The sequence below is a fragment of the Myodes glareolus genome, chromosome 3 (genome assembly GCF_982192425.1).
Source record: "Myodes glareolus chromosome 3, mMyoGla1.1, whole genome shotgun sequence".
NCBI lineage: Eukaryota > Metazoa > Chordata > Mammalia > Rodentia > Cricetidae > Myodes > Myodes glareolus.
In genome coordinates this window covers 31,206,275-31,221,672 of record NC_142028.1, presented here as the reverse complement: position 1 = coordinate 31,221,672, position 15,398 = coordinate 31,206,275, and the positions used below count along the sequence as shown (strand labels likewise).

At 40.1% G+C, this 15,398-nt stretch overlaps 1 protein-coding gene across 9 annotated transcripts in view; it reads right to left on the bottom strand.

Moving 5' to 3' along the window:
• Nucleotides 1-15,398, bottom strand: part of Erc1 (ELKS/RAB6-interacting/CAST family member 1) — a 361,368-nt gene that overhangs the window by 281,143 nt on the left and 64,827 nt on the right. For all 9 annotated transcript variants that reach the window (XM_087904327.1, XM_087904329.1, XM_087904324.1 and 6 more), the window contains exons 4-5: nt 7,260-7,334; nt 562-717 (exon numbers count right to left, since the gene is read on the bottom strand). In XM_087904327.1, coding sequence (XP_087760453.1) covers nt 562-717; nt 7,260-7,334 — 231 coding nt within the window. The remainder of the gene's footprint in view (nt 1-561; nt 718-7,259; nt 7,335-15,398) is intronic.

Below are 15,398 nucleotides of genomic sequence, written 5' to 3'. Positions count from 1 at the left end.
ATCTCATTTTAAACCACACTGATAGGCCTCAGTACTGACTGCCCTACTTCACACAGGCCTGAGAGCAAAGGAAGCAGCAAATCTGGGAGCAAACGAACTCCCCTAACTGAGAAAGCAAAGGCCTTCATTCTTGGAACTTGTTTAAGGGGGAAACATTTAACTTGTTTTGGAAAAACAAAAAACAAAAAACAAACAAAAAAAAAACCTTTCAGGGATTTGATTTAAAATATTTCCCAAGAAGAGGTAGAGAATGAGCTCTCACACCATAAGAAAAACACGGTTGAACGAAGTTCCATCAATCATTTCAGAAGTACTTACAGAAACAAAAAGTTAAATGATAACATGTCCTTAGTCACATCAAACAATTCTTACTTAAATAAAAGCCTACAATAACTAAATGATACCAGTCATTGTGACATTAACTCTGGGAAGTATCTAAGTGGGTTGGGGGACCACTCCTCTAAAATCTAATAAAGCATAAAGTAGATCTTTGCGATCACTAATATGGAAAAGTATGCATAAATTTTAAAGCTTCTAGGAACTGAAGTATCCATTCCATACCTTATTCTTCATGAATTTAGAGTGGCTCCTATACACCTCCATCTGTTTCATTTCTTCCTCTCGCTCTTCAGTGCTCAAAGCCCCATTTGATTTCAGCATCTGAATTTCCTCTTCTAGGTCTCGGAGTCCACGTTCCATGGAAGAAATTTTTGAATCCTAGGAACATGGAAGAGTTAAGTGTTGGGGAATATTATTTTCAGGTGTCACTTTTGTTTACACTGCATTTGTTCAGCACTGTGAAGCTGTGTTACTGTGTCTGTCTACAACACCTGACGGTTCTAACAAAGAGATGAATGGCCAATAGCAAGTCAGGAGCAAGGATAGGCAGGGCTAACAAGCAGAGAGCACAAACACAGGAAGAATCTGGGAGGAGACAGAACTATGAGCAGGAGAACAAGGACAGGAGGACATCAGGGGCAAGTCACACAGCTACACAGTAGGCCACTGAGAGAGAAAAAAAGAAAGGTGTACAAAAATACAGAAAGATAAAAGCCCGCTCAAAGGCAAAAGGTAATCGGGATAATTTAAGATAAGAAAAGCTGGCAAGAAACAAGCCAAGTTAAGGCCAGGCATTAACGTCTGTCTGTGATTTATTTGGGAGATGGGTGGTGGGCCCCTCAAAAAAAAAAACAAAAAAAAAACACAAGAGTAAAATATGCTACAACAGTTAAGTGTTAAACTATTTACAAAGATTAAAAGTAATTGAATGACTGGGTCTCTGACAACCTGCTGCTGCAGCATGTGGGATGAGGAGGACACATCCCCACAGCATGGCTGCTCCTCTTCCTCCCTCCAGTTACAGACACTTTCAACTCAAGCAGACAGAATTGACCAAACAGGCAGAAACAACAGAAAATGGTTAAAGGTTCTCTGCACATTTATGATCAACAAATTTCTAGTGGGGAAAAAACTGTAAAATTAACCATAAAACTTTGCTATTCTAATATTTCACTACTTTATTTAGTGACCTCTGGGGGACATGTTTCTGCCAATAAGACAAAAGAATAAAGTTTGAAAGAATTGTACAATAAAATTCGTAATAAGATATACCATAATAATTATCTAGCATTCCAACTGAAGAAAAAAACCAAGAGTCAATATTTATATATTAACAGATACTTTTTATACATTAGAACTCTTATTCACTGTACTTATGGTATACATTTGAAATATCTATGCATGTTTTAAAAATCACTAATTTCCATGACACGTGAGTATAGTTCTAGGTATTTAGAACAAGGCAGCAAGAGGATTACTTGAGACCAGGAGTTTAGGGACAACCTAGGCAACATAGTAAGATAACCCCCATCTCAAAAATAGTTATATTAAATAATAGATCACTGTTCTTGTAAACCATTACCACAAATATCACCTTCTAGTTCTACATGTTTCTATACTCAATTTCTTGATTTGTTTGTGGAAACATATAACTTATCCTCAACATAAGTATTAATCACAGCAAAATGGCTACGTGAAAATAATTTTATATCTGTAACTGAACATGCTTATTTACATAAGAAACAGAAGATTTAAAGAATTTAAGTATGGCTTCATTTTACTTGGGAGAGCTTTAGAGAGAACATTTTGGATTGGAATTCTGAAACTGACTTCATTTTTACTTTATATCAAAGATGTCTGGGTTGACTGTATTGGCTATCATAATTCATAGAACAGAAAGACAGAACTTAAAGATCTGTCATGAGACAATTTTAACCAGCAGTTTTCAGGTTTGGGAGCTAAGGAGGAAGAGGTACCCTTGCCTTGCTCATAGCCTACACTTCAATTATAGAAATTCATTTTTAAGATTAACATAAAAATTGCAGAAACATATTAACATAAATTGTAGAAACAGATTAACACAAATTGTAGAAATTCACTTTTAAAATTAACATAAACTTTTCTTCACGTATCAGGACATGGTCTCTTTAAAATGACTAAAACACCAGATAAGCACAAATAGCTAGGAATCAAATTAAGTTCTGCCATGCCCACATCTAGGAGCCACAAGAGGTAATGAACAGATGGGAAAAGAAAAGGGAGTGTAGCTTTAGCACAGCTTTGATCCACAAAAAACAACAGGGGCCCAGAGTAACAGCCCTAGCTCTGTATATCCTCAGCGGACCACCTGTACAGCTTCTACAAGGACCTTACCCAAGGCCTTGAAATCAGGTTAGCCAACTAGTTCTTGTTAATGTAACTAGGTCTAGCACAAACTCCAGTGGTACCAAGCCTGGTTTATGTGAGAATCTCTCTCCTAATCAAGTGAAATAAGCAGATAGTTAAGTTCCCTTTCACTTTCCCACTCTATTTCCCAAGCCCTGACTCCCCATCACTGTCAACCACTCCTAATGGGCATTCTGAGATCTACTCCTTGAGAAATTTCCCACATCTCCAATTCCAAAGGTTGTCTCATTTCCCCCAAGAAAAGCTGGGCTTTCCTGAAGGACCTAATTATCCTGAACTATCTCATTTTGCAACACAAGAGACCAGCTTCCAACCACCTGAAAGATACACTCCTGGGGCCTTAGGGTGTATATATGTGTTTAAAATGGAAGAGTGGCACCATCACATGAGCAAGAGTCCAGAACTAAATAAAAAGGAGGAAGCCCCTTTGCTCATATTATCACTCTTCCCTCTCTTGGACTGGTCTCCAGGAGCTCGGTCCAGGGCTTTGCTGTGGATCTCTGATCTGCTTCCATCAGTCGCTGGGTGAAGGTTCTATGATGACAATTGAGGCAGTCATCAGTCTGACCACAGGGGAAGGCCAGTTCAGGCGTCCTCTCCACTGCTGCTTAGAGCCTTAGCTGGGGTCACCATGTTTCTCACTAGTCCCTTAATGGCTCCCTCAATCAAGATATCTCTTTCCTTTCTCTCCCTCTCTGTCCTTACCCCTTCTTGAGTATCCTGTACCCTCATGTTCTCTTCCTCCCTCCCCTCTTCTCCCCTTCACCTTCCACCCTCCCTTCTCTACCCACACACTCCCAATTTTCTCAGGAGATCTTGTCTGTTTCCCCTCCTGGCGGATCCACGTATGTCTCTCTTAGGGTTCTCCTTGTTACCTAGCTTCTCTGGAATCATGGACTATAAATATGCTGGTTATCCTTTGCTTTAGGTCTAATATCCACTTATGAGTGAGTACATACCATGTTAGTCTATCTGGGTCTGAGTTGTGATACCCACAGAAAAAGCTGACCTGAGTTAGTGAGAGCTCACTGACTCTGAACAAATAGCAGGAGGGAGGGAGGACCTTTATAGGACCAAAAGCCCCACTAAACGTGGGGAACAATTGTGAGGCTTGGACAGTCTGTGTGGCCATTGGCAGTGGGACCAGGATTTATCCCTAGTGCTTGAACTGGTGTCTTGGAGTATGTTCTCTTTGAAGGGATACCTTGCTCAGACTAGATATAGGGGGAGGGCCTTGGGCCTATCTTGAAATGATATGTCTGACTTTTTGACTCCCCAGGGGAAGCCTTACCCTTTCTGAGGTGTGGATGGGGGGTGGGATGAGGGAAAGGGTAGAGAAGGAGAAGGGGAGGGAGTGGGAATAGGAATAGCAATGTAAATGAGAAAACATTGTATTTTTTAAAAAAAATTTAAAAACCCCACTATTCTCAAGACCATAGAGGAAACAAAAGTTAAAAAAAAAAAAAAAGGAGAAAGCCAGTGGGGCAGCAACACTCACATCTCTCTGCATCCTAACTGTGAACACAAATTGACCAGATGCCTCACACTCCTACTGCCTCACCTCACCCCATGGACTCTACCCTCAAGCCACATCCAAAATAAACCCATCCTTTTTTACGTTACTTTTGCCAGGTGTATTGTTCTAGCAGTGAGAAAAATAACCAACATAGCATCCACCTGACCCTTCTTGTTGACAAAATCTCATTTTACAATACAAGCTTGGCAAAACTTGAAATATGCCCACCACTGCCAATTAACAAAACTATATATCCCTGATCTGTGAGATTGAAAGTTTAAAACAAACAAACAAACAGACAACACAAACCCATGTATAAACATGTGTTTTATCCTTAGACACCAAAGGGAATCAGGAAATAACATGCACAAATAAACTACGTTGTGTGGCTAAGGGAAAGCCATAAAATTAAACCATTCCAAAGGCCCCTTATAAGATTATATTCAAGCTTGTTAAAGAGACCAAAAACTAGTAATTTGAATTTTGTTTGATAACTCCTTACCCTACTGAAAAAGAAAATATGCATCCTGTGAGCAAAGTTTTATCATTGTCAGTCAAATTGTATTGTTGCCAGCCAAGGCTAAACTAAGACCTTAGCTCAAAAACACATGAACACACACACACACACACACACACACACACACACACACACACACACACAAAAGTGAGCTATAATACAAAGCTATAATACCAAGCTTCTTATGTAGTATAAAGAAGTTAAAGAAAGCAGGTAGAACTAAATGAGCTTTTGTAAGAAAGAACATAAAACAGAGATATGGTAGCACATGCCTATAATAAAGGAAGATGGCAAAGTTCAAAACCAGCCTATGACACAAGAAAAGGAAAGGAGGACCATATGTGATGGTTAATTTTAAATAGTAACAGGCTACAACCAAGAATCACCTGGAAAAGTCTCGATAAGGAACTGTCTAGATCAGTTCGGCCTTTGCAGGAACTGTATGGATGGATTGCATTGAGGTAGGATGGGAGACTCACCCTGAACCTGGGTGGCACCAATTCAGGCACTGGGCCCTAAACTGTGTAACATAGAAGAAAGCTGGATACAACAAGCCAGCAGACTGCAATAGCACCATTTATTTCTCTCTGCTCTTGGCTACAGATACAATGTGACCAGCTGTCTCAAGTTTCTGCCTCTGACTTTCCTGCAACTGTGAGCTATACCATGGAACCCTAAGCCAGCTTGTCACAACAACAAAGGAAATCAGAAGACTAGTAAAAATACTAGCAACACCACCTAACATCAGTTGTTAGCTATGTGCAAGGCCCTGTCCAAAGCATTTTACAGGTTTTAACCAATGAACATCAAATTAAACACTGAATTAACAGACTTTTTTTAAAAATAAATCTGAGAAAGCCATAGAGAGGTTAGGAACTTGCTTTTTGTCACTTATCTGATAAGATGTAGCTAGATTTTAAATCAAAGGAGTTTAACTCAGAAAGCAAACTCTTAAAACTCCTAGAGATTTCTAATGGCTAGTCTAAAGCAGTTTTTCAAAATACTATCTTTTCAATTAAGGGTCCTCTAGACATAGAGTCTACAGGGCTAAAGCTATTTTTGCAATAATCTTAGAGTTATCACTGGATATGTCCAATGTGTTGACAGTTGCACTGATAAGAAACAATGGACAAAGTGCCTGAGTACAAGCAGGACAGCGGCACTAAGTAGCAGTAGTCGTCATGACATTCTTTAGGGGGATAAACTGGCAATGAAGAAAAGGATAAATAACTAAAATCTTAAAGAATGTTCTTGATTAAGCAGATAAAATGCATTACTTTTAATAATATCCGCCATCAAATATATATGAAAAGTGGAATTAGGCACGGAGCACTTATACTGCATACTGAACAATGGTTATCCCTAGCCACGGCACCTGCAGGGTGCTCTCAGGTGCAAGGTGAGCTATATACTTCCTTCTTACAGCACAGCTCTTACTAAAGACACAACTGGAAAATGGTGATTACTGAGACTTAGGTTTTGGCAAATTTTGTTCTTAAAAATAAAGGAAGTATACCAGGCAGTGGCGGCTATAATCCCAGCACTTGGGAGGCAGAGGCAGGCGGATCTCTGTGAATTCAAGGTCAGCCTGGTCTACAAAGCAAGTTAGTGTCAGGACAGCCAAGGCTACACAGAGAAACCCTGTCTCCAAAAGAAAACAACACAACAACAACAAAAAAGTTGGCTTATCAACTTTAAGAGAATTATGGGATCCTAACATTAAGTTTTCTTTTTCTGTCTGTGTGCACTGGGCAAGCATGTTGATGTGGGTGATATACCTGTGTATGCCTGTACAGACCAAAAGACAAGCTCCAATGTTGCTCCTTAAGCACTATCCACCCTGCTTTATGAGACAAAGTGTCTCACTTGCCTGGAGCCTACCAAGTAGGAGAGGTTAGTCAGCCAGCAAGTCCCCGGGAGCTCCCTCCCTGTTGCTGTCTCCCCAATGCTGAAGTCATAAGCATGTGCCAACAAGCTCAGCTTTTCTACATAGACTCTAAGGATCCAGCTCAGATGCCCAGCAAACATATTACTGATAGTTATCTCTGCAGGCCAAGAAGTTGTTTTCCATAATTCCTCTTTTCATTGGCAGATGTTAATTACATAAAATAACCAGCCTTATTGTGCCATTTTGTACATGTATGAACATAATTTGATCCTGTTTACCCCTATTACTTTTCTTATCATCCTCCCTCCTGACTAGGTTTCCTTCTTCTTGCCTAATAATCCCCTCTCTTCTCTAAGAAATCTGACATTTGATTTAAAGAAATGCTAGACAACTCTTTTTGTCTCATTTGAATTATGTCCAACAACTGAAAAGAAACTGAAAATCCTGTTAGGGTGTTCTTTCATTAGCCTTACAGTTTCTCTTGATCTTCCAATTGAGCAAAGTATCATACCGTAACTCTCTACACGTGCAAGGAGGCTACCCATTAAAGAATGAAAGGTGACCCCGAGATTCTTCATGAGATTTTCACTTACCTTCATCTCAATGACAGTTTGCAAGGCTTTTGTTTTGGCAGAATCAGGGGCATTCTCAAATCTCCGGTGCATCTCCTAAACAGAAGCAGAAGGGAGTCAGTGGCTGCCTTCCTATGTTCATGTCATTTTTCGGTCTCACTTTGTAGCTCTGGCTGCCCTGGAGCTCACGATGTATACCTGGCTGGCTTTGAACTCAAAGATCCACCAGATCCTCGGCATCTGCCTCCCAAGTCCTGGTATTCTCAGGAGATGTTAAAAATAACTAAGCTAACTTTTGTGGTAGGTGGACCCTTTCTTTATCACAGACCTTTACCTGTGGATCAGGGAATTCAGAGTGCACTCTGACTGATTCAGCACACACTCTGGAGGATCCCTGGTTCCGAACAGCTGGTTGTTTAAAATTAGTCATAATAATACCAACAACTACAATAAGAGAAACTACCACACATCACTAGGCTGACACATCAGTAAGACGTGAAACCAAAACTGCAAATGATCTAAAGGGGGATTAGGAAAGACCCCCCCCCTTTTTTGTTTGTTTAGTTTTTCAAGACAGGGTGTCTCTATATAGCTCTGGCTGTCCTGGAATTCACTCTGGAAACTAAGCTGGCCTCAAGCTCACAGAGATTCACCTGCCTCTGCCTCCAAGCGCTGGGATTAAATGTGTGTGCTGAAAAAAACCCTTTTTAAGAAGAAGGAATAAAGGCCATCACCCCCAGCCCACTATGCAGAGTTATGACGGTATCTGTTAACTGCAGCACCCACCTCTAGAGCACCAGGTGCCTCGCTTCCTATGATGATCACCTCCAGTGCAACTCCAGGGAAGAAGAAAAGGTCTCTTAGACAAGTTTCCAAGTAGCTCAAAAATCAGAAAATGTCATGACAGCTTTCTTTTTTAATCCAATGTTTAAGGAGTTTAAGATAGGAAGGAATGAGGCCAGACATGGTGACACATGCCTTTAGTTCCGGCATTCTTTTTTAAAAGAGACTGGATACTATGAAAAGACTGAACTTTTAAAGTATTTGAATTTTTACAACTGTGGAACCTAAGCTTGTAAAATGATGCACATTGTGCTATCTTTATTAATAAAGATAAAAATAATTAAGTGTGCTCTTGGGGGTGAACAGTGATGTGTGTGTCTGTATGTCAAACTAATAAGAGTCAGTTGTGCTGGCTAGTTTTATGCCAACTTGACATAAGCTAGGGTCAATGGAGATAAGAGAACCTCAATTGAGAAAATACCTCCATTAGATCAGGCTGTAGGGAAGCCTAAAGGGCAATGGTTTTCAATCTTCCTAACACTGCAACCCTTTAGCACACAGTTCCTCATGTTGTGATGAACCCAACCATAAAATTATTTCGTTGCTACTTCATAACAGTAATTTTGTTACTGTTATGAATCATAATATAAATATCTGATATACAACCTCTGTGAAAGGGTCATGAACCTCCAAAAAGGGGTTGGTACCTGCAGGTTGAGAACCACTAGTATAAGGCATTTTCTTAAGTGATTGATGTAGAAGGGCCCAGCCCATTTGGATGGGGCCACACCAGGCTGGTGTTCCTGGGTTCTATAAGAAAGCAGGCTGAACAAGTCATGAAGGGAAACAGAGGCAGGCAGATCTCTGTGAGTGTGACACCAGCCTGGTTTTAAATAAATAATAAATAAGTTGATAGTGAGGGAGAATATTAACAGTCTTCAAGGATCACTCAGAAGTTCTAGACAACCTCAGACGATTCTCTTGTCAGATGTCTGGGTATCTCTGGATTACTAATACACCTGAGGCAACCCTAGACAGGAGGGCAGAGTGCAGTACTCCATACGAACGTTAAAAATAATGAAAATGACCATGATTTCATATTTTGGTTATGTCTTTCACCTAACTCACTCACTGTTGCCTGATGAGGAAGCTCATAGATTAACTTCTCTTAAAATTCTTACAGAACAGGTTGGAGAAATTTCTCAGAGGTTAAGAGCACTGACTATTCTTCCAGAGGTACTGAGTTCAATTCCCAGCAACCACGTGGTGGCTCACAACCATCTGCAATGAGATCTGGTGCCCTTTTCTGGTCTGTAGACAGACATGCAGAAAGAACACTGTATACATAATAAATAAATAAATCATTAAAAAATTCTTACAGAACAAAAACCCTTTCAAAAAGTTTTTTATACTATACTCTAATTTTTTTTAGTGCACTTCTGGTTTCAGTTTTAGTTTAGAAATGCCCAGCTGCTAAAGTCTATGAAAATATTCCAAACTCCAAAAAACCCCACAACCTGAAAAAGTTCTGGCTCAAGCACTTAGGGATAGGCAGACTTAGTCTTTATTAATATACACTACTCTCTCTACTAACTTTAAGTATCCAAGTAGATAATCACAAAATAGGTAACAAACATTTCAAAAAGTTTTTTACACTATACTCTAATTTTTTTTAGTGCACTTCTGGTTTCAGTTTTAGTTTAGAAATGCCACTATTAGTATTAGTGTGTATTAGTGTATTAGTGTGGTGGTTTGAATGAAAATGGCTCCTATAGGCTCATGGGGAATGGCACTACTAGGAAGTGTGGCCTTGCTGGAGTAGGCACAGCCTTGATGGAGGAAGCATGTCCCTGGCAGTGGGCTTTGAGGTTTCAGATGCCCACGCCCGATCCACTGGTTTATTCTCTTTCTGCTGCCTTCAGATTCAGATGTAGAACACTTGGCTCTCTTTTCAGCACCATGTCAGCCTGCCTGCATACCATATCCCACCATGATAACAATGGACCAAACCGCTGAATTGTGAGCCGTCCCAATCAAATGTCTTCCTTTATAAGTGTTGCCATGGTCATGGTATCACTTCCCAGCAACAGAAACCCTAAGACAAAAGGCTATGTTCCCAAAGCTAGACTCCAACAGCATTTTAAACCTGCACCACATGCGGACATTCACACTTTCTAGGTTCCCATAAGCCAAAGGCAGAAAATCTACTTAAATGTGCCTTCAAAACATACCAAAATCTAGTCAGGCAGAGGCGGCACATGTCACACCTCTCATTAACAACTTCCTACATTTTGCCTCCCTTACTGCATGTTCTCAATAGAACTTCTTTAAAAACCAAGTTGATCAGCAAGTGGTGACGGCTCACGCCTTCAATCCCAGCAATCAGGAGGCTGAGGCAAGCAAATCTCTGAGTTTGAGGCCAGCCTGGTCTAGAGAGTGAGTTCCAAGACAGTCAGGGCTACACAGAGAGGCCCTGTCTCAAAAAAAAAAAAAAGTTAATCTAGTCACTCCCACACTCAAAACCCTGTTGACTTCATTAGATTTCTATTACAGTGAAGAGACATCATGATTACTGCAACTATTATAAGGAAAATATTTAATTGAGGAGTTCACTTACACTTTCAGAGGTTCAGTTCATTATCACGATGGTGTGGCATGCAGACAGACATGGTGCTGGAGGAATACCTCAGAGTCCTACATCTTTCAGGCAACAGGAAGTTGACTAACTCGCTGGGCAGTATCCTAAGCATATGAAACCTCAAAGCCCACCCGCACAGTGGCACACTTCCTCCAACAAGGCCATGGCCACACCAACAAAGCCACACCTCCTAATAGTGCACTCCCTATGAGATTATGGGGGCCAATTACATTCAAACTATCACACCTGTCAAGGCTCCTCAGATGACTTTTTTTTTTTTTTTTTGATTTTTGAGACAGGGTTTCTCTGTAGTTTTTGGTGCCTGTCCTGGAACTCTTGTAGACCAGGCTGGCCTCGAACTCACAGAGATCCGCCTGCCTCTGCCTCCCAAGTGCTGGGATTAAAGGCGTGCGCCACCACCGCCCAGCCTGACATGTTCTCTTGAGAGACTATAAAACCTCCTATCATCACTATACTTCAGTCATACTGGACACCTAGCTATAGCACGAATTCTAGTTGGTCTTAATTAATCAAAACCCAGAGTCAGATATAGGGGTTAAAGCTGAAGGTCAGAGAAGCAGAGCAGTCAGCCACTAGAGAGACTTTTTACCTCTATCAACACTCAGACCAAAGGGGCGATCCTCAGACTGCCTAGACAACACTGTGTCTCCCTCAAACCTCAAACTCCAGTGAGCTCTTTGTCTTCTCCTCCTTATATTCCTCTCTCTGCCCAGTCATATCACTCCTGTCTTTACCTCCCTAATGCTGGGGTTAAAGGCATGGGAGCCCAAGTACTGGCTAGAATCACCTTTGTGTAAGCTCTATTTCTCTTTTAAGGTCTTGAGTCCTGGGATTAAAGGTGTGTGCCACCACTGCCTGGCCTCTAGTGGTTTAGCTCTGCACTTTGATCTTCAGGGAAGCTTTATTTATTAAAACACGAACAAAATATCACGACACCTAGCTGTTCCCCAAATATGCTGAGCTGTTGAACTCTCTCTCATCCTCCATGCAAGATGAACACTTTACCTTCATCGGCTAATAGCTCAGATGTCTCTTAAATGTATTAGCTGTGATGTCATTATGTTTAAACAAGAAAATGTCTATGTGGTTTATAGATATACACTAAAGATAGTAGGACTAAAATTATCATACCAGGATATTGTTTTAAATTTTTTTGGTCTTCATCAAAAGAATAAATGAATGCCTGTCTCCTAAAATAGGTTTATTCCTCTGCTTTGTGTATCTAGTAATTGTCTAGTAATTTATTACAGGGTGGACACAATGGGCACATAATTATGGAGTGTCCAAGTTCTGGTGTCTTCCCTAATGAAACACTGTCTTGTCATCTCTTTTTTTTAAAAATATTTAATTATTTTGTGCATATGAGTGTATTTAATCAACACATATACAGAAATTACAAATAGGATTAAATTATTATTCTAGCAATAACCTAAGAAGTAGCTTAATTGCATATGGAAGATTTAATCTACAATTAAAAATTTTAAAATGTCTTGAAAATAACAGAGTTGAAGATACAGCTCAGACGGCAGAGTACCTAACTAGTACACATAAAGCCATGGGCAGTCCTCAGCTGATGCTGGATTCCTAGAACTGCATAAAATACAGGAGGCAGGAAGGTGAGACGTTCAAGAATTCAGTCTCCAGTTCTTCCAGTTGAATAGTGAATTCAACGCAAAATGGACCATAGAAAACTGTCTCCAAAAAAATTAATTAAACTTTTTTAAAAGAATAAAAGTCATGAAATTTATTGGCATTAAAAATAATATTAATCTTGTTGGGCCTCAGGAGGCCCAGGCGTGAGGCCCAGTTAATTTCCTGAGTCTAACTTGAGTTGGCCTGAGGCCTATTGTAACTTCCTGAGCCTAGCTAGAGTTTGGAGACCTGTCTCTGGCTACCCAACCTAGACCCACCTCTGCCCAGCCACCTCTAGCCTAGCAGAGTATTATTGGTCCTTGTTCCTTTCTCTGCCTTGGCCCATCCCAGGCTTCTCCACCCCCATCACAACCCTATATAAGTCCCTGCTTCATACCATTCAATGAGTTCCTGCTTTGCCAGACTCCCAACTCAGTGGGTGTGTTTCTCCCCAGGGACCAGGGGGGGAGGGCTGAGTTGCGACACTCACCATCTGTCAGAGAATCCGGCAGAACAATAGATAAGTGTAATAATGTTTTAATATTATTAATATAAACATAGTAAATTTAGTAAAAAACAAATGAGTGATCAAGAAAGTCAAGATCATGTTGTTCTTAGAGGAAAAAAGAGCCTCTGACAGTGATGCTACATGGGATCTCTGGGTGACTATTAAAGTTCCCTCTATGTACCCAGGTGAAGGTGAGAAGAAAACAGCTCACAATTCTTTAAGCTGCATAACTGCTGATACTACTATTCTGAGGTGCTGGAGTTAACCTCAGGGACTTGCATATGTTAAGCAATGACTCTTCCACTGAGCTACACCCCCAGCCCTGATTCACTGCACTTTCTATATTATGTCTTCAACTTTTAGAATCTATTAAGTTCATCTATTCAGTCCAGATTAATCTTCCACTGAATTAAAACAAACACACTAGCAATAGCTTGTTCACCATAAATCTGTTTCCTACACTGTACACAGTTGCTCATTGAGTACACAGTAGAGACTTCTAAAGATGTTTGCTCAACAAATAAGTGTAAGATTTTGGATTATATAAACAAAATGAACTACATTAACTATAAACAATTTTCACATATAATAAAAGGCTAAAATCTATACTTACATTTATTACTTAGTACTTTTGTCCTTCAAGATACTTAAGTTGAATTTCTTTGAAATACTTCACAATTCAACTAATTTAATGAAATCTCTTCCCCATTACCTAATTCTAAACAAGTAATTTCAAAATGTTCCATTCTGTGGTAAACTACTATAATTTTATTTTTAACCCCTAGCATGTAGGCAAAGAAAAGTAAAGAAAAATAAAACTATCTGAATTTTAAAGATCCTTCCACATGTATAAAAAGGAATGGCTAGACTGCACTCTAGCTCACTCACAAGCACAAAGCTTTCCTATGGAGGAGCTATCTGAAATCCTCTCAGCAAATTTCTAATCCTGGGCCTTCACATTAAACCTCACTGTAAACATATCTTGCATTCAGTGGGCTGATAATCTCCCTGTTTTCAGTGAGCATATCAAGCCTCTGGCTCATATCCTATAAATAATGGGCGAAGCTCTGGAAATGGAGCAAATAACTATTCAAACAAGTATAAGAAGAAGAATGCACTATTTGCTCACTTCATTTCATCCCTATTGGTTGAAATGTAAAAACATGTACATGTAAACGCATGTAAAAGAAAATCATGTAAATAAAATACAACTTGGGCACAGGAGACAGCTCAGTTAGTACAGTCCTCCTGCGAGCATAAGGATCCAGCTGAAATCCCCAGAACCCATATGATTCTAGCCAGCTAGGCAAGTCCAGTTCAGTGAAAAGCTTTCTCAAAAGACAAAGAAGCTGGGCATGGTGGTGCACACCTTTAATCCCAGCACTCAGGAGGCAGAGGCAGGCAGATCTCTGTTTGAGGCCAGCCTAGTCTACACAGAGTGAGTGCCAGGACAACCAGGGCTACAAAGAGAAACCCGTCAAAAACAAAAACAAAAACAAAAACAAAAGAAAAGAAGGCTACAGCTCCTGAGGAACAACACCTAAGGCTGGCTTTTATGAATACACATACACAACACAATACAAACACACTTACACACACCCTGGGCTTGGGCATAATGATGTAATTCCAGCAGTAATGAAGCTGAGACAAGAGACAAGAGTATTGAGAATTTGACTGGACTATATGGAGAAACCAGACAGGACATGACAAAAAACAGGAGTCAGGGCAAGAAGGGGAAAGACAAGTGAAGGAAAGCAAAAGAAAAGGGAAGGGCAGAAGACAGGGAGAGGAGAAAGATGGGAGGAAAAAGGACAGAAAAAAGAGGGGAGAGGAAGGGAGGGGGAGAAGGAAAGAAAAGAGAAAACGGGGGAGGAAAGGGAGAAAGAAGGGGGGAAGGAGAGGGTCAGAGGAAAGGAAGAGAGGCCAAGGGGAGAAGGGAAAGGGGATAGGAGAAGAGAAAGGAATTGGAAAAGAAAAGGAGGAAAGAGGGGGTACAATATGATGAGAAGAGGGCAAAGAAAAATAAATTATGGGTACAAGCTGGGCATGGTGGCTCATGCCTTGAACTTCAACACTCAAGAGGCAGGAGAATCTGAGTTCAAAGCCTGCCTGTCTAAACGGTGAGACTATCTTTTATATAAATATATATTTTAATTTAATAAATATGGGTAATATATTATTATTATAATTAATATATATTATATATATGGGTATATTATATTATTACCCATATTTAAAATATTATTTAATATGGTAATATTAAATAAATTTAATAAGTAAAATCAAAATTCATAATTTTAAGAATTATGTTAAAAGTTCCTACACCCCAATAAGTCTCTCTGTCATGCAGCAATCCAAATCAGACCAAATCAAACCAAATTAGAAACAGCTCAGGTTTAATGGATAAAACACTCCTGGGTGATTTTCTAGCCCTCCAGAGAGAAGACAGGAAAGGAAGACCAGAAAACCACGTGTCTGTTCTCTGGGGGGCAGTTTAAGTACCCTGTGGGAGTGGTCTTGAGCATCTCTGGTGAAGGAGTCATCCTTTGGTGGACTTTCTGAAATGCAGCAGGGTTTG